The following is a 24317-nucleotide window of genomic DNA, read 5'->3' as shown; positions in this document are numbered from 1 at the left end:
CAGCCAAAATATCCAGCTCACTTTGTGATCCAATTCACCATAAAGAGCTGGGCTGCTCATCACTGGGGTCCAACGCTGTGTCTGCTCCAGTCTCTGTTGTTTGGCTGCAGCGGTGATGTATCGTCGACAGCACTGCAGCCAATGACAGCGTTCCAATGGTTATGTAGCATTTTATAAGCGTTTGGGGAGTTTGTCATTACTTTCAATGGAGGTAAAAAGTGCTGGAAAAACACTATACAACAGACATGCTGCGTTTTTACAAAGCGGCGCGTGAATGAGGTGTCAGAAATCTCTTTGATTTTGCTGGTGCTGTATAAGGTGTATTTTACACACCAAATGGATAGCAAAAACGCCAGGTGTGAACATCCCCTAACGCAGGCTAAGGCTAGATTTAGGGATGGCGTAATAAACTAGTTAATTGAAAATATTTAAAAATTCTGTGCTGGATTTCAGTGAAACGAAAGGTGCGAGGGCTGCTGTAATTCCTGCAGTAAGTGCTGACCGGTGAGGGGACTCAGGGACTGCTGACGGCACGTGGTTAGGGGGACCCTTTCTACATTGTCCACACTCCAAAGTGTGTATGCCACATCCCACCACGAGGTGGCGCCAGTGACACCCAAACGACCAGTACGCAGCTGCGATCACCACACGTGGCGCATGCGCGTGATCTGACACTGCTCGCGCTTGCTCAGTACTAGGGAGAGTCCGGGCGGCAGTCGGTGGTTGGGCTGAATCAGAATGGCGACGTCTCTCGGGTCAAATACTTATAACCGACAGAACTGGGAGGACGCGGTGAGTGACCGGAGGGCGCGGGTGTACAGCACGGGGGTCGGTGACTGATACCGGCTCCTGCCGCTGTGTGAAGCCTGGAGCAGGCGGGGAGAGGAGGCGAGGCCTGGTGGTGGTATAGGCCGGGGCTGCTCAGCCGGCAGTGACATCAGTGTGTGCGCCTCCTGGTGTACAGCAGAGACGGAGGGGAAGTCACACACCATCCCTAGTATGGAGACCCCCCAAGCTAAGCATAAGGGGTCTCCTGCTGTACAGCATAGACAGAGAGGGTAGTATAGAGACCCCCCCCCCCCCATCCTGTGAATAAGGGGTCTCGTGGTGTACAGCATAGACAGAGGGGCTAGCCTAGAGACACCCCCCCCCACCCCTCCATCCTGAGAATAAGGGGTCTCCTGGTGCACAGCATAGCGTTTTGTGACGCAACAGCAACCTCAGTAGCGATCTCGCTACGTTTGACACTTAGCAGCGACCAGGCCCCTGCTATGAGATCGCTGGTCGTGTCAGAACGGCCTGGACCATTTTTTGATCGTTGAGGTCCCGCTGGGTAGCTTGCATCGGTGTGTTTGACACCTTACCAACGACCTAGTTGGCGACTCAGAACTGAGACACATAGGCGTGCATTTGCGTTGCCTTTTCCGCACCCCCTCAGCTCCTATTGGTGGTCGCTACTACGTTCTGATGGGAGCTGAGGGGGCACGGAAAAGGCAACGCAAATGCACACCTGTGTGACTATATGGTCACACAGTACGTCCCCCATCGAGGTCTGAATCGTCAGAGTAGCTGCTATGTGAGAGGGTCCCAACGACCGCCGACATCATTATACAGGTCTTTACGGGTCACCGTATTGTTGCAGCGTCGTTGGGAAGATCTGACTGTTTGACATCTTACCAGTGACCACATAGCGACGCAGCAACGATCCCTGTCAGGTCGTATCGTTGTCGGGAAAGCTGTAGGCTTAAGTGTGACGGTACCTTTAGACTAATATTGGCCCTATCCCTGATATAAGCAGCCTCAGCCACCAGTCTGTGTGGGGCCCCCCCGAGAGATCATGTCAGGGGATAGAAGGATTTCGGACTGCCGATCCTTTTGTCTCCCTGAGATAAGCTGCTGCTAGAGATAGGACAGTGACTTTATAGAGAACACACAAGGGCTCAGCATAGCGAACGCTCCCGTGTATGGGAGAGCCGGGCAAGGGAGCTGACAGTCTAATATGAATGGAGGTGCTGGCCGACGGATCGTCTGGAAAGATGTCTTTTGGGCATGTCCGATTTCGGCCTGCCAATTGCATTGTTCTCCCAAAAATAAGCCGTTGGTGACATGTCAGCTGGCTGCTGTCTCATAGAGAACACAGGACTGCTCGGCCCAACCACACTCCTGTGCATGGGAGAGTCCGCTGACATGACTGATTTGGCATACAGCCATGGAATATGTATGGGCAACTTCACAGGTAGGATTAGCTCTGATGGATCCCATTATAAACCCTAGTGGTCCGTAAGGTGCTAGAAGGATCAGTGATTACCCCATGTTTTCTTTTATAACTGGAACCTCGGGCACAGATTTGAGCACAGACTAGATTTGAGTTACACAATCTGGGCCCAGCATGCTCCATTTATTACCATTATGTCTAAGTACTTCCAGTTAAGACTAGCTCAATCTAAATAGAAACTTTCAGTATTTGGTGTCCATGTCCAGATCCTTCTAAGGTGCTGCAAGTGTAAAAAAAAAAGTGATAAAATATGCTCCCGGCATGTCCAGTATCACTAAGGCCGAATTCAGAGGTCCATGACAAAGAGTTCGGGTACAAACCGACCTAAACTCAATAGCTTCATATTATAGGCAGCATGGTGGCTCAGTGGTTAGCAACATAATCTTGCAGTGCTGGCATTGTGAGTTCAAATCCCAACAAGGACAATATCTGCAAGGAGTTTGTATGTTCTCTGGTTTCCTCCCACACTCCAGAGACATACTGATAAAGGAATCTAGATTGTGAGCCCAATGGGGACTGTGATGATAATGTCTGTAATGTGCTGCAGAATATGATGGCGCTATATAAGCAAAGCATAGTAAATATATGCCTATATGTTTCTCAGATGTGTGAATTAGTCCTTAGGGTGCATACACTGGCTGTTGAGCGTTCCTAGGAAGGCATGTTTCCTGATTTGGCCAGTCTGAACAGCCCGCTAATCACCCAGTCAATGAGAGAATTGCTTGCTTGTTGTGTGGAATGCGTTTTAAGCTTACTCAAAAATCATCATTTTCAGCAGCACATCTACCTGTGTAATCACTAATGAGCTGCTGAGAGCCCTCAATTCACAATGATCATATTACCGATGGTGCTGTGTGCATGGGCACAGGCGGCCAGTGTACTTACACCCTAAATTATGATACATTTAGACGAGAAGCTAATCAGCAAACAAGCATTTATAGGAACACCCACTCTGGTTTATCCACACTTAGCTGGTATGTCAGACGTCTCCTTCCCTCCGGGACATGCAGTGCACCTCTGAAGCTGGGAGGTGTACATTCAGCTTCAGAGGTGCAATGATTTGGGTGCGGAAAGCCGCATGCGTGAGATTTGCACAGGGCTGGCGATGATGCCGCCTCTTGCAAATCCATGTTCTCATGTCTACAACAAGGGTGTGATAACATGCTGTGAGGATCGACTAGTCTGGGAAAACAATGCCCCGTCGACTAGTCAAAGGCCTAATTAGCATAGGAAAAGCAAAGTTTCTAAAAACTTTTTTCAAACTTGTATTTAGGTGATAAACACTATAAAGGGCTGGTTAGGCCTTCTATTTAACAATAAATACACAAATGCTGGTGGGTTGGAAGGCATGGGGAACCTGACAGGTTCTCTTTAAGCCATCATTCTGCCCCCATCTTTGTTTGTCCGCCTGTGTGAACAGACGGGTAAATAAACGCCAATTTGTTATAGAGAGGATTAGCACTTGTTAAGGCACATGCTGGAGGGAAATTGTCACATCTAAATTCACCATTAGTCCTAGTGACTCACAAATCAGTACATCAGTGCCCCTGGAAGAGCCCCATTATCCACCAGGGCCCGCTCTGTCCACAATTGTGTAATACTTCTGTGTCTGACTTTGGCTGATATGACTTTTACTGATACATGAATGTCTTTTCAGGACTTTCCAATTCTTTGTCAGACATGTCTGGGAGAAAACCCATATATCAGGATGGTAAGTTAACCCATCAAAGGCCAGGTATTTGTCTATTTGCGTTTCAGGCTTTGTTTGGCTTCTGCAGTTGTAACGTACATACACAAGCTGCAGAACACCGCTCTGTACCGCGTGGCACCTCTAAGCACAAGAGAAGTGACAGATTAAATTTGTCAGAGAACCAAATAGCGCTTCGTCCCTCCCAAGTCTTGCCAAGTCAATGTTATAAAATACTGTGAAGCACCTGGGGGTTTAAGGTGCTCATCTCACTTCTAGATAAGTTTTCTAAAACAGGGTCACTTGTGGGGGTTTTCCACTGATCAGGCAAATCGGGGACTCTGCAAACACGACATGGCGTCAATTTTGTGCTCTAAAAGTTGAAGGGTGCGTCTTCCCTGCCGTGCGCCCAAACAGTAGTTTTCCTCCACATATGGGGTATTTGTGTACTCAAGAGAAATTGCACAACAAATTGTACTGCCAATTTTCTCCTGTTACCATTTTGGAAATACTAAATTAACATTTTGGTGGGAAAAAGTAAAAATGTTCATTTTTTTCCTTCCACATTTTAAAATTGTCACTTTTGGGTATTTTCTGTCACCTAGCCCCTCAATCACTGTTGTCCCTAACAAAAAAAAAATTGGCTTTGTAAATTTTGTTGGAAAAATGAGAAATTGCTGATGAATTTTTAACCCTTCTAGCAAAAAAAAATTGTTTAAAAAATTATGCAGATGTAAAGTAGATATGTTCTAAATCTCAGAATCACTGGGATCTGTTGAATCGTTCCAGATCCGTTCCACCATCCGTTAAAGTGACATTGGTCTGAATTGAAAAAATTGGCCTGGTCAGGAAGGTGAAAACACTTGTTGAAGGGATTAAATAACGTGATCGCCAGTGACAATCGATGGGTTGTTGTTGCAGTCAAGAGTTTGCTACCATCACTATCCTCCTGTGAAACCCAGATCTATTAGTTTATAGAACCAGTGATCAAATGCAGGTTCAAGTCAATGAGGGGACTAAAAAAATAAAGTAAAAAAAAGTGTTTAAAAATATGAAAAATTTATATAAAAATTCAAATCCTCGCCTGTCCCCTTTTTTCTCTTGCGTAATAATGAAATAAAAAAAGCATGTGTGTTATCGCCACATTGGTAAGCTAAAGTAATTTAAGCTCTATGGTAAACGCTGTAAAGAGAAAAAAAGATCGAAACGGCAGAATTTATTTTAGTTTTGTATTCACTAAAAAGCTACCAAAACATTGGATGTGCCCCAAAATGTTATCTATAAAAATACTAGCTGGCAATGCAAAAAACAAGCCTTTACTCCCCTCCATCAAAGGAAAAATGAAAAGTTTACAGGTCGCAGTAATTGGCCACACACAACAATTTTTTTTTTACATTTTATAAAATTCCATGTTTTTTTTTTTTTCCTTGTGAAAAAATAATACAAAACAAGTATATACATTTTTTTTTTTTAGCGCTGTAATTATTGAAATGAGCTGGCATGTCATTTTTACCACAATAAACACTGTAAAACAAATCCCAAAAAGCAATGGTGGAGTCATGTTGGGGTGGGGTTACCCCATTTCACTGCACCTGGATTTTTTTTCCAAGTTTTTACACACCTTGTATGAGAAAATGAATGGTGTAATCTCGTCCTGCAAATAAAACAAGGCCCATATGTGTGTCGGCGGAAAAATAAAGTAAGTTACGGCTCTTGGAAGAAGGGGAGAAATAAACGAAAGCACCAAAACAAAAAATTGCCCTTTTGAGAGAGGATTACATAGGTGTCTCATCATCTCATGTTCTTATCTAACATTAGGAAGTGTATTGCAATGACTAAAAAGTTGTTAGCATAATTTGTGCCATATTTATTATTATTAAAGTTGTGATAAATACAGATTGACATTTAGGTGAGTGCACAAACAGCTGTTTTATTTGTTACTTTGTTTTTTATAATTTCAGACCAAAGAAAAATATGGCAAAGAGTGCAAGGTAAGAGAAATGACTCCATTTCACAATTATGGGCTGTGGTTTGCTTAGACGTTGGCTTCTTTAATCTCTTATAAATATATTCCTCTGTTAGTACTGATTGTATACTATATAACATCTTATATAATATATAACTTTATATAATACTGACATGATGTGGTCTAATTCAGCTGCTAACTATTCACATTCTGTAACCCAAAAGTGACCCTATTACTATCGCTAGTGCAGAGAAAGAATAAGTGGGCTCTTTAAATGGCAATCTTACTATGTCCAAGTCTGGTATGATATGATTGCCCCCTTACCTGGCTGTTTTTGTATTATTGCCACCATCACTGAAGAACTGTCTGTAAGAACAGCAGTTCATTGACTGTAGGGGTGCATAATTATTTATTATTTTTCTTTAGATATGTGCACGTCCATTTACAGTATTCCGATGGTGCCCAGGGGTGCGAATGCGCTTTAAGAAAACAGAAGTATGTCAGACTTGTAGCAAGTTGAAAAATGTCTGCCAGACCTGCCTTCTAGACCTGGAATTTGGTAAGTAACTTTTTGGCAGGTTTGTACCTTTTTTAATTAAAGAGAACCTGTCACCAGTTTTTTCATGTGTGAATGAAGAATAGCACCTGAAGCTCCACCTGTATATCCCCCAAAAACGTTTTGAAATTCTCCCGCTCTCTAAGTAAATCCTGCTGGTCCGATCTGATAGGTGTCCTTGCTGAGGCGTCTATCCCAGCTTCTGATCGCCATCCTCCTGCTCTGATTGACATGGATGACGCAGGAGGCCTCCTCCACATAGCCGGACGAAATCCCTCGCCTGCAGAGACATCGCCGGCTCGTGCCTGCGCATTTTGCTCTGACCTTCTGTGGACAGAGCCTAAAACATAAGTGTGAATGCACCCTACTGTGGACATAGCCTAAAACATAAGGGCTCAAAGTGCGCAGGCACGAGCCGGCGATGTCTCTGCGCAGGCGAGAGATTTTGTCCGGCTATGTGGATGATGCAGGAGCCATCATCCACATCAATCAGTGCAAGAGGATGATTATCAGCAAGCTGGGAGGAGGGATAGACGCCTCAGTAAGGATGTCTATCGGACCGAACCGTCAGGATTTACAGAGCGCGGGAGAATTTCAAAAGGTTCTTGGTGGGAATACAGGGGGAATCAGGGGGTGTTATACACCTTTATGGAATGCACCACAGGTGCTGATTAAGGTGATAGCAGTTTTTCATGTCTGAGCTAAGACTGACAGGTTGTTGTTATTATTATTATAGCGCCATTTATTGCATGGCGTATACATGGCAAACAGCAAGTACAATAATCTTGAACAAAAACAGGTCATAAACTAGTACAGGAGGAGCGAGGACCCTGCCCGCGAGGGCTCACAATCTACAAGGGATGGGTGAGGATACAGTAGGTGAGGGTAGAGCTGGTCGTACAACAGTATGGTGGAGTGAGGGTTGCTGCAGGTTGTAGGCTTGTTGAAAGAGGTGGGTCTTAAGGTTCTTTTGAAGGTAACCACGGTAGGCGAGAGTCTGATATATTGGGGTAGAGCGTTCCAGAGTAGGGGGGATGCATGGGAGAAATCTTGTATGCGATTGTGGGAAAAGGAGATAAGAGGGGAGTAGAGAAGGAGATCCTAATAATAATGTATGTAAATTGTTGCGGAATATGATAGCGCTATATAAGCAATGCATAATAAATAGTGTTGAGCAAGTATGTTCTGTCCGAGTATGCTCGGGCCGAGCTCTGAGTATTTACAGCTGCTCGGTGATGTGTTTGAATCACTCCCGTGTGCATGATTTGCAACGGTTTGACAGCTTTATTACATGTGAGGAATGTGTAAGAAATAGACATTCCTCACATGTAATAAAACTGTCAAACAGTTGCAAATCATGCACATGGGAGTGATTCAAACACATCACCGAGCAGCTATAAATACTCGGCAAAAGGGTTAATAGAACATACTCGCTCAAAACTAATAATAAATAAAACTTGTGAGGATTGGAGGCTGCGTGCAGGTAAGTACCAGGAGACTAGGTCACAGATGTATGGAGGAGACAGGTTGTGGATGGCTTTGTATGCCAACCACAACTTTGTTAATGTGTAAGCTTCCTTATGACAGGTCAGATTCAGGCTATGTGCCCACGATGCAGAAATGAAGCAGAAAATTTCTGCAGCATTTCTGTATCTCCCTGGCAGAAAAAAACGCATGCAGATTGTACATGCTTTTTTCCTGCAGAATACATGCGTTTCCGCATGCAGATTGACAAGCGCTTTCCAGGCGATAGCATCACTTGGAAAGTGCTTGACAACTAGGTCACACTATATAAATCCATGCAAACGGCATGGATTTATATAGTGTGACCGTAAAAATAAAAAAAATAAAGCTATACTCACCCCCGAGGCCCCGGTGTGTGCAGCAGCGCTCGTTCCTGTCTGGTTCCCGGCTGCCGGCATATCGCGAGACAGAGCGGTGAAGGGCCTGCGGTCACATGACTGTGACGTCACCGCAGGTCCTCAAGCGATGCCGGCATTCAGAGAAAAGCCTTCGGAAAGGTGAGTATAAACTTTATTTGTTATTTTATTCTTTTTTTACAGGTACAATGGTACCCAGGTCTGGATGAGAGTCTCCTCTCCTCCAGAACTGGGTACCATCCGCACATAGAGACGCATAGAAGCCGCTTGTACAAATGTACAGTCGCGGTTTCTATGCGTTTCAATGCAAGTCAATGGCGGGAGTTCCGCTGCGCTTCCGAAAAATTTAAATGACATGCTGCGGATTTTTGTACGCAGCATAAACGCTGCGGAACAATCCACAGCATGTGCATAGAACATGCGGAATCCCCTTGGGGACCATGGGGTGCGGATTACCTAGCGTTTCACAAGCGTTTACGCTGCGGAAATTCCGCAGCATAAACGCTTGAAAAGCGCTACGTGGGCACTCAGCCTCAAACTATCCTAATAAATACTTTGGATAAACGCTGTACACTTTCTTCTCAACTATTGCAACTATACAGAAAAAAAATTTTTCTGCAAGTTGGCCTCTCAGTATGCTTTTACTAATGCTAGAGTTCCCTTGTCACTGACAGCTGAAAGTAGGATTCTCTATGGTGTGAAGAGTTAATGAGTTTATACCGATCTTCTTAGATGGGTATTGTTGGACAGTACTTGTAAACAAAAAAATAATAATAAACACTTTTGCAATTTACTGTTTATTAACATTTTCAGCTAATTTTGAGATAGTAACACTTTGTTTAAAACCTGTTGCCTAGGAGACAGACCACCACTGCTATCTAGCTTGTGAGCACTGCACTGAAACTGTCTGGTATTAGGAGATAACAACGCACTTTAGTGATCCTGGGCAGCTTCAGAGCAGTGCTGACAAGCTCAATAGGAAAGATCTTGCATGCACGTTGCATGTTCTGCTGTTTAGCAGTGGTGGTCTGTTTCCAACGAAAAGAGCTGTAAACAAATGTTAATGTCTCAATCATGGCTGAAAAGTTGCAAAATTGCTTGTATTTACAATCATTATACCCATTAATAAAGATGGGACTAACCCTTTAATACAGTTTTACAGCTAGAAACTAGTTAAAAAAACAAAACTGAAACTACTTTTTCTTGTTATTTTTTTCACTTTTAACTCTTTCATCGTGTTTAGGGCTTCCAATTCAAGTGCGTGATGCAGGGGTTTCCTTTAAGGATGATATGCCGAGATCCGATGTAAATAAAGAATACTACACACAGAACATGGAGAGAGAGGTGAGCGCCAAAACACCTGAAGATGGTGATTGATATGCTAGAATGGGAATTTCTATAATTGATCATGCTTTTTTGCATTCATATATATTGCAGTCAAAGCATTTACAGATGTTTGTCAGTATGACGTAACCTGATTGATCCTCGCTAAATTCTCATTTCTTTAAAAAAAAAAAATATATATATATATTCTAGATTTCAAATTCCGATGGAACAAGGCCAGTTGGAGGTCTTGGAAAAGCCGCATCCAGCAGTGATATGCTTTTAAAACTAGCCCGTACCACTCCATACTACAAACGGAACCGGCCCCACATTTGTTCTTTTTGGGTGAAAGGAGAGTGTAAAAGAGGCGAAGAATGTCCATACAGGTAATGATTGGTTTCTAGAGGTTATGGCATAGCAGTAGCTGCCTCAATTATATGTCCTGTTTATCTGGAATGATTATTAGTATTGTAGCTGCTTTTGACATACTGGATCACTGATGGAGTGGGCTTCTAGTCGGCCGTGTTTAATATTAATATCAGCATTACTCCATTAAACAATGCTTAGGACTTAGTTTTGTTTTTTTCTTCTTGCTTTATCAGAAGCATTTGCATAAGTGAATATTTATTCTATTATTTTGCTTTCCAAACTTTTAATCTTCATAGGCATGAGAAACCCACAGATCCCGATGACCCTCTTGCAGATCAAAATATCAAAGACCGTTATTATGGCATCAATGACCCTGTAGCTGATAAGCTCTTGAAAAGGGCCTCTACAATGCCACGTTTGGACCCCCCAGAGGACAAGACCATTACTACTCTATATGTAGGAGGACTGGGCGACAACATCAGCGAATCAGAGCTTAGGTATGCCGTTCTTAATATTAGTTAAAGCCTGTGTTCATATATCATTTTCCAAAGTGTACACATGCAAATATATACAGTAGAATTACTTCTTTCCTCTTTTCTTCTGCGCAGAAATCACTTTTACCAGTTTGGTGAAATAAGAACAATTACAGTAGTCCAGCGTCAGCAGTGCGCCTTTATTCAGTTTGCCACTAGGCAATCATCGGAAACCGCAGCGGAGAAATCCTTTAATAAGCTGATTGTTAATGGACGTCGCCTTAATGTCAAGTGGGGAAGGTGAGCTAGTAAGATATATATACTTGCTCCATGCATATGGGGACGGGTGCTCTTAATGTTATAAGATTTTCTTGTATACTATGTAACCCAGCTAGATAAACAAAAAGGGGAAAAATTCTAAGGCTATGTGCCCACGATGCCGAAATGAAGCAGAAAATTTCTGCATCTCCCTGGCAGAAAAAACGCATGCAGATTGTGCATGCGTTTTTCCTGCCAAATACATGCGGATTTGAAGCGTTATTCACATGCGTTTCCGCATGCAGGTTGACAAGCGCTTTCCAGGCGATTTTAGCATCACTTGGAAAGTGCTTGACAACTAGGTCACACTATATAAATCCATGCAAACAGCATGGATTTATATAGTTGACCGTAAAAGAATGTTTAAAAATAAAAAACTAAACCTATACTTGCCTTTCGATGGCCCGGCGTGTGTAGCTGCGCTCCTTCCTGGCTGCCAGCTGATCGCGGGACACTGCACTGAAGGGCCTGCGGTCACATGACTGTGAAGTCACCGCAGGTCCTTCAGTCCTGCCCACAAGCACAGGGAAGGAGACCGGGGGCCGTCGGAAGGTGAATATAATCTTTATTTTTTATTTTATTCTTTTTTTAACAGGTACAATGGTACCCAGGTCTGGAAGAGAGTCTCCTCTCCTCCAGAACTGGGTACCATCCGCACATTGAAACGCATATAATCCGTGAGTACAAATGTACTGACACGGATTATGTGCGTCTCAATGCAAGTCAATGGCGGCGATTACGCCGCGCTTCCACAAAATTAATGGACATGCTGCGGATTTTTGAGCGCAGCATAAACGCTGCGGAAAAATCCGCAGCATGCGCATTGAAAGTGCGGAATTGCATAGGGGACCATGGCAGAAGGCTTACCATGCGTTTAGCATGCTTTTACGCTGCGGAAATTTCCGCACCAAAAACGCATGAAATACGCATCGTGGGCACACAGCCTAAGTGGGTGAAATATTGTTTTTAAAAAAGCAAACAAAAACTGCAATTATGTGTCTGGGATTCATTTTTTTTTTCGTTGTCCGCTGAGCAATAAAAATGACCCAGTGATGTGATTCTGCAGGCCCAGGTGATTATGGTTGTACTGGTTTGGTTTTTATTTTTTTTAGCTTTTAAAAAACAAAAATACTGCTATAATTTCAGGGGGGGTTAAACTTTCAGTATAATTGCAGTTTAAGTCTTCTTAGGGCTGGATCTATGGAAGCAGAATCAATCCATACCCCCCCCCCCCATATACCCCCCCCACCTCTCCCCCATGTCTCCATGAGGTTTCCCAGTAAGTAATGGGACCTATGTAAGGGGCACATGTCGCCACACTGATACTTTTCTATGTATTTAGAGCAACAATTTCAAAGTCATTTTACCGTCTATTACTGTAACGTTCCATAACACCTAATATCTAGTACCAAATATATGTATCCTATGTGACTGGTCTTTTTCCAGAAACTTGCATTGCAGTTGTCTTATTAAAACGCAGATTTGCAGTCTATTGGTTAGTAGAGGTGTTCAAGGTTGGAGCACTAATGATCAGATTGTCCAGGAATATCCTATAATATAACATTCTAAGATGGGACTAATTCTTTTTAACCCCTTTAAAGCCCATGACGTATTAATACGCGTCTGTGCCCTGGGCTTTAAGAGCCTGATACGTATTAGTACGTCATGGCGATCACGCGCGCACACAGGCTGTGTGGGCGCGATCGTCGCCGGGTGTCAGCTGATTGTCACAGCTGACACCCGGTACTATGTGCAGGGAGCGGTACCGCACCGCTCCTGGCACATTAACCCCCGCAATGCTGCGATTGCAGTCGATCGCAGCATTGCGGTGGCTAAGGGGAGGTGAATGGTATACTCACCTCTTCCGGCCTCCAGCGCTGTCTGCCGCGGTTTTCCGGATGTTGCCATGACAACATCCGGGTCACCAGACAGCAGCAAGATTTTTCGGTCATGTGCAGTACATGACCAAACTATCTTCTCACTGTGCAGCGCTGACAGCCTGCATGGCACAGGGATGGTGCTCCATCCCTATGCTATGCAGGCGATCAGAATAAAAAAAGTGAGAGTCCCATAGTGGGACAAAGTATACAAATAAAAAAACTGTCAGAAAGTGAGAAAAAAATTGTAAAAATATATAAAAAAAAAAAAAAATCTAATAAAAATATAATGTACCCATCAATAAATTTTATTATGAAAAAAAAAACCAAACAAACAATAAAAGTACACATATTTGGTATCGCCGCGTCCGGAACGATGTGCCCTATACAATTGTCCCACTAGTTAACCCCTTCAGTGAACACGGTAAAAAAAAAAAAAAAAACGAAGCAAAAAAATGCTTTATGATCATACAGCCAAACAAAAAATGGAATAACACGCGATCAAAAAGATGAATATAAATAAAAATGGTACCGCTGAAAATGTCATCTCATCCCGCAAGAAACAAGCCGCCATACAGCTCCATCAGCCGAAAAATAAAAAAGTTATAGCTCTCAGAATAAAGCGATGCAAAAAAATATTTTTTTCTGTAAAATAGCTTTTATTGTGTAAAAACGCCAAAACATAGAAAAACGATATAAATGTGGTATGCTGTAAACGAACTGACCCAATGAATAAAGCTGCCTTATCAATTTTACCACACGCGGAGTAGAATACAAAAATTAAAAAAAAAAAAAAAACAATTCCTGAATTGTTGGTTTTTGTTTATTCTGCCTCCCAAAATCGGAATAGAAAGCGATCAAAAAATGTCACGTGCCTGAAAATGGCACCAATAAAAACGTCAACTCATCCCGCAAAAAACAAGCCGTCACATGACTCTGTCGGCCAAAATATGGAAAAATTATAGCTCTCAAAATATGGCGATGCAAAAACTAGATTTTACAAAAAAAATGCATCTTTTAGTGTGACAATCATAAAAACCCCATATGATTCTGGTATCTCTGTAGTCGCACCGACCCGAAGAATAAAGTCGTCTAATCACTTATACCACACTAGGAACGGCATAAAAAATAAACGCTAGGGCTGGGGTTGGGGTTAGGGTTAGGGTAAAAAAAAAGATGATGGTATGGCAACTAGTGTTGAGCGCAAGTGCTCGTTATTTGAGTTTACATCGGGTGCTCGGGTATGCATTCACTATCGTGTGTTCTCGAGTAACATGCTCGAGTTTCCGCCACATATGCTTCGCGGCCAAAAAATCTTGCGGGGATTGCCTGCCATGCACGAGCGATCCCCGCATGTTTTTTTTTGGGTGTCTAATAACCGTGAAACATGCAGGCGGGGACTCAAGCATGTCACTCGAGCACCCGTGATACATGGTGCATACCTGAGTACCCAATGCAAACTTTAGTAGCGAGCACTTGTGCTCAAGAGTAATGACAACTTATTCAATATGATGACCTAATGTTATCAAATTCTGTGTCGTACCTCTGGGTTCAAAATGTTCACTATATCCCTTGATAAAATTCTTGAGGGGTGTAGTTTCCAACATGGGGTCACTTGTGGGGGGTTTCCACTATTTAGGCACATCAGGGGCTCTCCAAACGCGACATGGCGTCCGCTCTCGATTCCAGCCGATTTTGTGTTCAAAAAGTCACACAGTGCTCCTTCCCTTCTGAACTCTGCCGTGCACCTAAACAGTGTTTTTTCCCCACATATGGGGTATCTGCGTGCCCAGGGGAAATTGCACAACAAATTTTGGGGTCCATTTTTTCCTGTTACCCCTGCGAAAATAAAAAAAAACTTGGGTTTAAAGTAACATTTTTGTGAAAAAAGTTAAATGTTCATTTTTTTCTTCCACATTCCAAAAATTCCTGTGAAGCACCTGAAGGGTTAATAAAGTTCTTGAATGTGGTTTTGAGCACCTTGAGGGGTGCAGTTTTTAGAATGGTGTCACTTTTGGGTATTTTCTGTCATAAAGACCCCTCAAAGTGACTTCAAATATGATGTGGTCCCTAAAAAAAAAAAAAAAATGTTTTTTTTAAATTTTGTTGGAAAAATGAGAAATCGCTGGTCAACTTTTAACCCTTATAGCTCCCAATAAAAAAAAAATTTGGGTTCGAAAATTGTGCTGATGTAAAGTAGACATGTGGGAAATGTTATTTATTAACTCTTTTGTGTGACATATCTCTCTAATTTAAGGGCATAAAAATTCAAATTTTGAAAATTGCTAAATTTTTGCCAAATTTCCTTTTTTTTCACAAATAAACGCAAGTGATATTGAAGAAATTTTACCACAATCATGAAGTACAATATGTCACGAAAAAACAATCTCAGAATCAGGGGGATCCATTGAAGCGTTCCAGAGTTATTACCTCATAAAGTGACAGTGGTCAGAATTGTAAAAATTGGCCTGGTCATTAACGTGCAAACCACCTTGGGTTGTAAAGGGGTTAAAGAGAACCTGTTCTCCGATTCATGCTGCTTGGATGCAGCAGCATCAATCAGAGCGTGGCTGTGATTGCTGCCAGTTATGTTTTACTATGAAACACTGCTGCGTTTCAGAGAAAATATAGCTTATAGAAATAACTAGGGTCTATGTGTAGTGGCGTGACCAGTCTGATGCGGCCCCAATCTGACTACCCCCTTCCCTGCTCAAGTTGATTGACAGGTCTGTCCCTATATGTGTATACATAAGGTTTCATAACATAGTCAAATGGTTTGGGATAGCAAGAAGCAGGCTGGGAAATTACCTCAGGCTAGTCAGCAAAGACACACAGTTCCCAGCAGGCTTTCCCAAGTAGGAGTAAAACAAACCTGGTTGCAATCGCACAGTTAGGCTCTGATGTTTCCCGTGGTTCAAGCAGTATGAATCAAATCACAGGTTCCCTTTTAACCATATGTAAAGGGAGGATAAAAAGAACTCCTTGGATATTTTTATCAATTCACAACATTTAGAGAAATGGAAATGTAAGTGTCCCTTTACACAGGCTGGCGGCACGATACAACCACCGATTGGTAAAGCTGTACTGATCGGTTGTTTAAATGCCTGTTTACACAGGCAGACCAGAGAAAACAATGCGTACTGAGCGATTTATATTACACACAGACCGCCATTATTCTCGCCAGTGAGAGTCCTGTTTACATTAAACGATGCACCGCCAACAACGTTGATATTTTTCGCTGCATAAAAGATTCTCACCCTGTGATTGGGTGATCAGCAGCCTGATTACACGTTAAATTATAATCGTGAAATGAGCATTTTAACAACGCTCTTTCATGATTATTTAGAAGTGGTTGGCACGTAAGCACAAGTATGTAGTCACATGGCGAACGTCGGGATATGCAATCTGTAGAATCCGAACAGTGACTAAATGACCGTGTTAGATTGCACATTTTAGACTCCCAAATTCTATAAACGTCCTGGAGATTCCCTCTGATGCTGATCACACACCATGTATTTGATGTCTCTTGTTTTTAAGTTATGGTTTCAATCTTTTTTTATGTTGTCATTTTTTTTTTTTTTTTTTCTTTGATGTAACATTGTCTCTTCCAATTAGCCACTAACTTTCAGTGATAGTGGAAAACATTTACATGTGCAGTGCTCAGTACTTTATTGTACTTGACAATTTAGATTCAGTGTTTGCTCCTTCTGCAGATAAGATCAGTAAGTATGGATGTAAAATGTGTATAAGAGGTGATTGGCACTTAAAAGTGATCACCATCACTTCTTTCTATCTTGCTTTACAAAAGATTGAAGGGCAACTTCACAGTTACTGTTGTAGTTCTTAACCCCTTTAAAGCCTGGGGCATATTAGTACGCCCCAGGCCATCACCCCCGGTTCAGTGAGGGCTCCGGCGCTAAGCCTGCGCTGAACCGGGCACATGTCAGCTGATTCTTACAGCTGACATGTGCCCGCAACAGCCGCGGGTGGATTCGCGATCCACCCGCCGCTGTTAACCAGTTAAATGCCGCTGTCAATCTCTGACAGCGGCATTTAACAGCGCCGCACCGGAAGAGCGTCACTTACCCCGCCCATCGGTGACCCCTTCACTTGATCACTGGTCTGCAGCAGACTCCAGTGGTTGTCATGTACTGATTGCTATGAGCGCCACCTAGTGGTCGGCGCTCATAGCACAGGACCATTTCTGCTACATAGAGGTGATCTGCTCATCACCTCTATGTAGCAGAGGCGATCGGACAGTTGCTGCTTCTAGTCTCCTATGGAGACTATAGAAGCAAGCAAAAAGTGTAAATAAAAATAAAATAAAAAATGTTTTTAAAAATATTAAAAAAATATAAAAGTTTAAATCACCACCCATTCAAAATAAAATAATTAAAAAAAAATCCACATACATATATTTGGTATCTCCGCGTTCACAATCGCCCGATCTATCAATATAAAAAAAGAATTAATCCGATCGGTAAATGGCGTAACGAGAAAAAAATTCTAACCGCCAGAATTACATTTTTTGGTCGCCGCAAAATTGCAATAAAATGCACTAACGGGCGATCAAAACATCAGATCTACCCCAAAATGGTATCGGTAAAAACATCAGCCCGGCGCGCAAAAACTAAGCCCTCACCCGGCCCCAGATCCCGAAAAATGGAGATGCTGTGTGTCTTGGAAATTGGCGCCATTTATTTAGCAAACTTTGGATTTTTTTTTCATCACTTAAATAAAAAAGAACCTATACATATTTGGTGTCTACAAACTTATAATGACCTGGAGAATAATAATGGCAGGTCAGTTTTAGCATTCAGTGAACGTGGTAAAAAAAAATGAAAAAAAAAAAAATCTGTGGTATTGCACTTTTTCTTTTAATTTCACCGCACTTGGAATTTTTTACCGTACATGATATGGTAAAACCAGTAATGTCGTTCAAAAGTACAACTCCTCCCGCAAAAAATAAGCCCTCATATGGCCATATTGACCAAAACAAAAAAACGCTATGGCCTTGGGAACCAGAGGAGCAAAAAACGAAAATGCAAAAACGGAAAATCCCAGGGTCCTTAAGGGGTTAAATAAGTTGTCCACTACTGTCACATTGATGCCCTATCCATAGGATCGGGCATCAATGTATGATCGGCCTGGGTCCTGCACGCAGCACCCCCGCCGATCAGCTGTCAGCGATGGCGGCCGCCGGCCTGAAGTGCTTACCTGCAGTTCTTGGCCATCCATCTGTAGTGGCTGCCGCAGGGTACTGCACATCCGCCTCCCATTGAATTGAATAGGAGGCCGATGTGCGTAACAAGCGCCGGCCACTGCAACTTGACTGCCAGGCTCTGCAGGTAAGGACTTCCAGTCGCCTCTACCAATAACAGCAGATCATCGGGGGTGCTACGGATAGGGCATCAATATGAAAGTAGTGGAGAACTCCTTTAATGGCAGCAGTCTTAAAGTGGGTTCTGACCAGTATGACAGCCTGAAAGCACATGAAGCCATGTCAGTTTACAAATGGATTTTTAGAATAAAACCTGTGCTGCATATAACTTCTCATGTAAAGTGTCATGGGCCTGACAAGAAGTTGCTCTTATATATATTTTTTTTTGCAGATCTCAAGCCGCAAGAGGGAAAGAGAGAGAGCGAGAAGGCATTGCTGACTCTGGATTGAAACTTGAACCTGTCCCTGGGTTACCTGGAGGTATGTACAGCAGGACTTTTATTTTTTAGAAAAAATAGTCTGCACTCTATTCTTCTTTTTTTTTTTTTTTTTTTTGTAGACCAAAAAATGTCTTATTTAATTTCACATTGAAAGTACGTTGTTAAGGGGGTTTTCTGTTTTAAACCTTACTCTTGCACCAGTTAAAAATAATGAAGTCAGGGTTAAAATTGCCTCTTGTCCCGAACTCTGTAAGAAGATAAAGGGTACAAACTATCCAATTATAAAATATGCTAAATTAATAAATCTCATTTTTGTTTTCTTAAGTGTTGCCACCTCCACCTACAGAAGAGGAGTCCTCTGCAAACTATTTTAACCTTCCGCCAAATGGATCCTCTGCTTTGGTTAACATTGCACTGCCTCCTCCTGGATTAACTGCTCCACCTCCAGGTAATTTTAATTCCTCACCCACTGATCACTCTTGTTTTCTAGTGACGTTGGCATGCAATAAGTTTGTAAACTGTTGGTTCTTGTATTCTTTAACCATGCATTGGCACTTCATGATTGGGGTCAGTAAGCTCCGAGTCTTGTACTACTGTATTTTTTCTCTTGCAGGATTCAACCCACACATGTTTCCTCCAATGGCTCCGCCACCATTCCTCCGTGCTCCTGGTCATATTCATTACCCTTCACAAGATCCCCAACGTATGGGCGCACATACAGGCAAGCCTAGCAGTGTCTAATTCTGAGGATATTTACAATAATGTAAAGTAATGGCTGCTAATAAATCAATGGTAAATTGTCAAGAAACAAAGACTTCATATAACTGCCACAGTGGATGATGTGCGCCAATGTATGAGTCCACTATGGATCCCTCTAGGAGAGGAGTGAGGACACTTGTGTGGGATTTACAGGCTTTCAAAATGTATATGTTTTCATACTGGTAAAAAGAGGAGAAAAAATATCAAGTGTTTTGGAAATCTTTTACTAGTTTTGGCTGTCTTTTTTTTTTTTTTTTTTTTCTCACTTTTTTTAATAAATTAATTATCAAAACAGAACTTTTTTTTTTTTTTTTCATGAGATCTAATTTTTTATGTGTGCTTATATTTGGAGGTATATAAAACAGTATTTATAAATTATGACTTATCAAACAACATTTTATGGGGCTATTGAAATACATACACATTTCCTAGAAACAGGGTAAACGTCTAGTTTAGGCTGCAAAAAATGACATGTCCATGCCCTTCTGGCTAAGTGTGACCTAGGCTGAAAATATTACTTGCTCTTTGTTAAATAAACCATCTAGGGCTAATACTATAGATTCAGTCAGTATTAAATTATGTACATTGATGATTTATTTGCAATGCTCTTAACCACAGTATGTTTACTCGCTTTTTTTTAGCACAGATAGTGAAGTGGATCTGCTTCAAATACTCTTAAAATTTGTTAAAAAAAATCCTGGTGAACATACCCTTAGTAATGTTTGCACTTTGTATAGTCTTGCGCAGTAGCCCTTTAAATTCCATAAAGATCAGAGAATGAGGCCTATGTAAACTCAAAAGGTATACGAGAAATATTGAGATGCTGAATGATTGGACACAAACCCGTTGAAAAGCAAGTGCCTGCATGTGTGCTTGTCCTCATAGGGAACTTCTTAACCTCTTTATGACGTGGTACGTAATAGTACATACCACGTCATAACCCCCTGTTCAGCGTGGGCTCCGGCGCTGAGCCCGCACTAAACCGGGCAACTGTTCTATACAGCTGACATGTGCCTGCAACAGCCGCGGGTGGAATCGCGGATCCACCTGTGGCTGTTAACTAGTTAAATGCCGCTGTCAATCCATGAGAGCGGCATTTAACTCGCGCAAACCAGAAGCGCGTCTGTAAGGTGCCCTAGCGAGGTAATCGTGGGCGAGCTGTAGCCCCTGCTCGCTTTGACACCCTACAGACAATTTTGTGTCCTCCCTCTGATGTGTGGCTGGGTATGTGGTGCTCTTCACTCACTTCAAACCATCCGATCAGGGCTGTCTCCAGGCATTTCTCTTCTGGGACCAGGGCAGCAATAAATTCAGAGAACACAAAGTTCTTAACCATAACTGGGATTTTACTTGGGGGAGAGGAGTATATACAGTATTTACAGTCGGGTACATTAGATGAGGCCCAACAGGTTTTCATCTCCCATACAGGTACTACAAACACTTTCAGCCCTGATGCCCTCTTTAGGTGAAGCATCTCTCTAACTTCTCTAGCTGAAGAGAAGTTTCCTCCCCAGCGACAGTGTGTCCGGCTCCTAGATCTCCCTCACGGCTTAACCTGGAGTCCCATCTTCCTCTGCAACCTGCAGACTAGAAATGCCCCGGGGTCCTCAATACCTCTGAGTTTCTCCGGCCGGCTAATGGGACTCCTGCGTGAGGAGATATTTACACTGCTTATCCTCTGTCTGAGGGTAGGGAGCCCCCGTCTACCCTAGCAGACAATTTCCCTGGCTGTCCGCTCGTAAGGCTTCCTGTCACAACTCTGACAGGACTCTGACACTTTCTGGAAAATTCTCCAGATGTTACCTAGGATACCTCGCCCCCTGCGGCAGTTAATTCCTCACTGTCATTCATTTCAGGCTCTCACTAACAGCTGCGCCCAACAGTGGCATCTTGTGGCCGATTAAAAGTACTACAGCCCCACAAGGAAATCTATCAGGGACAAACTTTATACACACTTTATGCGTGATCATGGCACTAAGTTCCCCCTCTACTCTACTGGCTGGATCATGACAGCTAACCCCTTAACTGGACCTAACAGCAGCTCAGAGAGATCTAACTATGGGAACATTCTCTTTTTAACTCTTTTTCAGTGCCAAAGGAAGGCTACGTCCTTCTCCACTACTACACGTCACTTAACCTGCCCATCGGCGACCCCATCACATGATCGCGGGTGACCGATGGGTTGGCATGACAACCCAGGGTCTGAAGGAGACCCCTGTGGTTGTCACTGCCAGATTGCTATGAGCGCCGCCCAGTGGTCGGTGCTCATAGCATGTGAGCAAATCTGCTACACACAGGCGATCTGCTTATCGCCTGTGTGTAACAGAGGCAATCGGATAAGTGCTGCTTCTAGTCCCCATGGAGACTATTGAAGCATGCAAAAAGTGTAAAAAAAAAATAAAGTTTTAAAAAATATTAACTCCTTAACATTTGACGTACTAATACGTGACTGCCCTGGGACTTAAGAGCCAGACCCGTACTAGTACGTCATGGCGATCGCGCGCGCACACAGGCTGTGCGGCCGCGATCGCCGCTGGGTGTCAGCTGATAGTACCGGGTGTCAGCTGTGACAATGTGCAGGGAGCGGTCCTGCACCGCTCCCAGCACATTAACCCCCGCGATGCTGCGATCGAAGTCGATCGCAGCATTGCGGTGGCAAGGGGAGGTGATCGCAGATACTCACCTCCTCTTCCGGCTTCCAGCGCTGTCTGCCGTGGCTTCCAGGATATTGCCATGACGACCCGATGTCGTCATGACAACATCCGGGTCACCAGACAGCAGGAAGATTTTTTGGACATGCGCAGTGCATCTCTAAACAATCTTCTCCCTGTCCAGCGCTGACAGCCTGCATGGCACAGGGATGGTGCTGCATTCCTGTGCCATGCAGGCGATCAGAGAAAAAAAAGTGAAAGTCCCATAGTGGGAGAAAGTAATAAAGTATAAAAACTATCAGAAAGTGAAAAAAAAAAAGAAAAAAAAATTGCAAAAATATATAAAAAAAAAATAATCCACCAAAAATAAAAATATAATGTACCCATCAATAAATATTATTATAAAAAAAAAACAAAAGTACACATATTTGGTATCGCCGCGTCCGAAACAACCTGACCTATAAAACTATCCCACTAGTTAACCCCTTCAGTGAACACGGTAAAAAAATAAAAATAAAAAACTAAGCAAAAAACAATGCTTTATCGTCATACCGCCAAACAAAAAATGGAATAACACGCGATCAAAAAGACAAATATAAATAAAAATGGTACCGCTGAAAACGTCATCTCGTCCCGCAAAAAACAAGCCGCCATACAGCTCCATCAGCCATAAAATAAAAAAGTTATAGCGCTCAGAATAAAGCTATGCTAAAAAAATAATTTTTTTCTATAAAATTGCTTTTATTATGTAAAAGTGCAAAACATAGAAAAACGATATAAATGTAGTACCGCTGTAAACGTACTGACCCGAAGAATAAAGCTGCCTTATCAATTTTACCACACGCGGAACAGAATAAAAAAAAAAAAAAACAATTCCTGAATTGTTGTTTTTTGTTTATTCTGCCTCCCAAAAATCGGAATAGAAAGCGATCAAAAAATGTCACGTGCCTGAAAATGGCACCAATAACAACGTCCACTCATCCCGCAAAAAACGAGCCATCACATGACTGTCTGCAAAAATCTGGAAAAATTATAGCTCTCAAAATATGGCGATGCAAAAACTAGATTTTACAAAAAATGCGTCTTTTAGTGTGTGATAGCTGTCAGTCATAAAAACCCCATGTGATTCTGGTATCACTGTAATCACACCGACCCGAAGAATAAAGTCGTCTAATCACTTATACCGCACGAGGAACGGCGTAAAAAAAATAAACTCTCGGGTTAGGGTTGGGCTAGGGATAGGGCTGAGTTTGGGGTTAGGGTTGTGATGGGGTTGGGATTTTTTTCAAAAGTAAGAAAAAAAGATGACGATATGGCGACTAGTGTTGAGCGCAAGTGCTCGCTACTTGAGTTTGCATCGGGTGCTCTGGTATGCATTGAGTACCGTGGGTATTTGAGTGACATGCTCAAGTCTCTGCCCCATATGCTTTGCGGCCAAAAAAACTTTGCGGGGATTGCCTGCCATGCACGAGCGATCCCCGCATGTTTTTTTTTGGGTGTCTAATAACCGTGAAACATGCGGAGCAGGGACTCGAGCATGTCACTCGAGCACACGCTGTACATGGTGCATACCTGAGTACCCGATGCAAACTCAAGTAGCGAGCACTTGCGCTCAAGACTAATGACATCTTATTCAATATGATGACCTAATGTTATCAAATTCTATGTCGTACCTCTGGGTTCAAAATGTTCACTATACACCTTAATAAAATCCTTGAGGGGTATAGTTTCCAAAATGGGGTCACTTGTGCGGGAGCTCCACTGTTTAGGCACATCAGGGGCTCTCCAAACGCGACATGGTGTCCGCTAACAAATTGAATGGAAAATCGGTTCAAATTGTTAGCGGACGCCATGTTGCGTTTGGAGAGCCCCTGCATGCCTAAACATTGGAGCTCCCCCACAAGTGACCCCATTTTGGAAACTAGACCCCCCAAGGCTCCTATCTAGATGCATAGTGAGCACTTGGAACCCCCAGGTGCTTCACAAATTGATGTGAAAAAAACACTTTTTCATTTTTATGAATCAATTTGTGAAGCACCTGGGGGTTCCAAGTGCTCACTATGCATCTAGATAGGTGCCTTGGGGGGTCTAGTTTCCAAAATGGGGTCACTTGTGGGGGAGCTCCAATGTTTGGGCACATCAAAAAGTCAAATGGCGCTCCTTCCCTTCCGAGCCCTGCCGTGCGCCCACAGTGTTTTTTCCCCACATATGGGGTATCTGCGTGCCCAGGGGAAATTGCACAACAAATTTTGGGGTCCATTTTTTCTTGTTACCCCTGTGAAAATAAAAAAAAATGGGTCTAAAGTAACATTTTTGTGAAAAAAGTTAAATATTAATTTTTTTCTTCCACATTCCAAAAGTTCCTGTGAAGCACCTGAAGGGTTAATAAAGTTCTTGAATGTGGTTTTGAGCACCTTGAGGGGTGCAGTTTTTAGAATGGTGTCACTTTTGGGTATTTTCTGTCATAAAGACCTCTCAAAGTGACTTCAAATGTGATGTGGTCCCTAAAAAAAAATGTTTTT

General features: G+C 42.7%; 1 protein-coding gene across 1 annotated transcript; it reads left to right on the top strand.

Moving 5' to 3' along the window:
* Positions 1-633: 633 nt before the first annotated feature.
* RBM22 (RNA binding motif protein 22) lies at positions 634-19197 on the top strand. The gene is made up of 11 exons (XM_073678729.1): positions 634-792; positions 3933-3986; positions 5924-5953; positions 6355-6487; positions 9608-9708; positions 9901-10073; positions 10353-10553; positions 10665-10829; positions 18337-18425; positions 18711-18833; positions 18999-19197. The coding sequence occupies exons 1-11, from the start codon at positions 739-741 to the stop codon at positions 19124-19126; spliced, it is 1251 nt and encodes a 416-aa protein (XP_073534830.1). The 5' UTR covers positions 634-738; the 3' UTR covers positions 19127-19197.
* The last annotated feature ends 5120 nt before the right edge of the window (positions 19198-24317 follow it).

Source organism: Phyllobates terribilis, unplaced genomic scaffold (assembly GCF_046119375.1).
Source record: "Phyllobates terribilis strain yellow unplaced genomic scaffold, ASM4611937v1 Scaffold_4__5_contigs__length_816908805, whole genome shotgun sequence".
In the NCBI taxonomy this organism is placed as follows: Eukaryota; Metazoa; Chordata; class Amphibia; order Anura; family Dendrobatidae; genus Phyllobates; species Phyllobates terribilis.
The sequence above is the reverse complement of the archived record's forward strand: the minus strand, read 5'-3'. Positions and strand labels throughout refer to the sequence as shown.

What these genes read in the sequence shown, in the direction of transcription:
- RBM22 (XM_073678729.1), top strand. Translation starts at nt 739, where the DNA reads ATGGCGACGTCTCTCGGGTCAAATACTTATAACCGACAGAACTGGGAG. An exon ending in AATATGGCAAAGAGTGCAAG is followed by an intron (nt 5,954 to 6,354) that starts GTAAGAGAAATG and finishes ATTTTTCTTTAG; the next exon opens with ATATGTGCACGTCCATTTAC. An exon ending in ATCAGCGAATCAGAGCTTAG is followed by an intron (nt 10,554 to 10,664) that starts GTATGCCGTTCT and finishes TCTTCTGCGCAG; the next exon opens with AAATCACTTTTACCAGTTTG.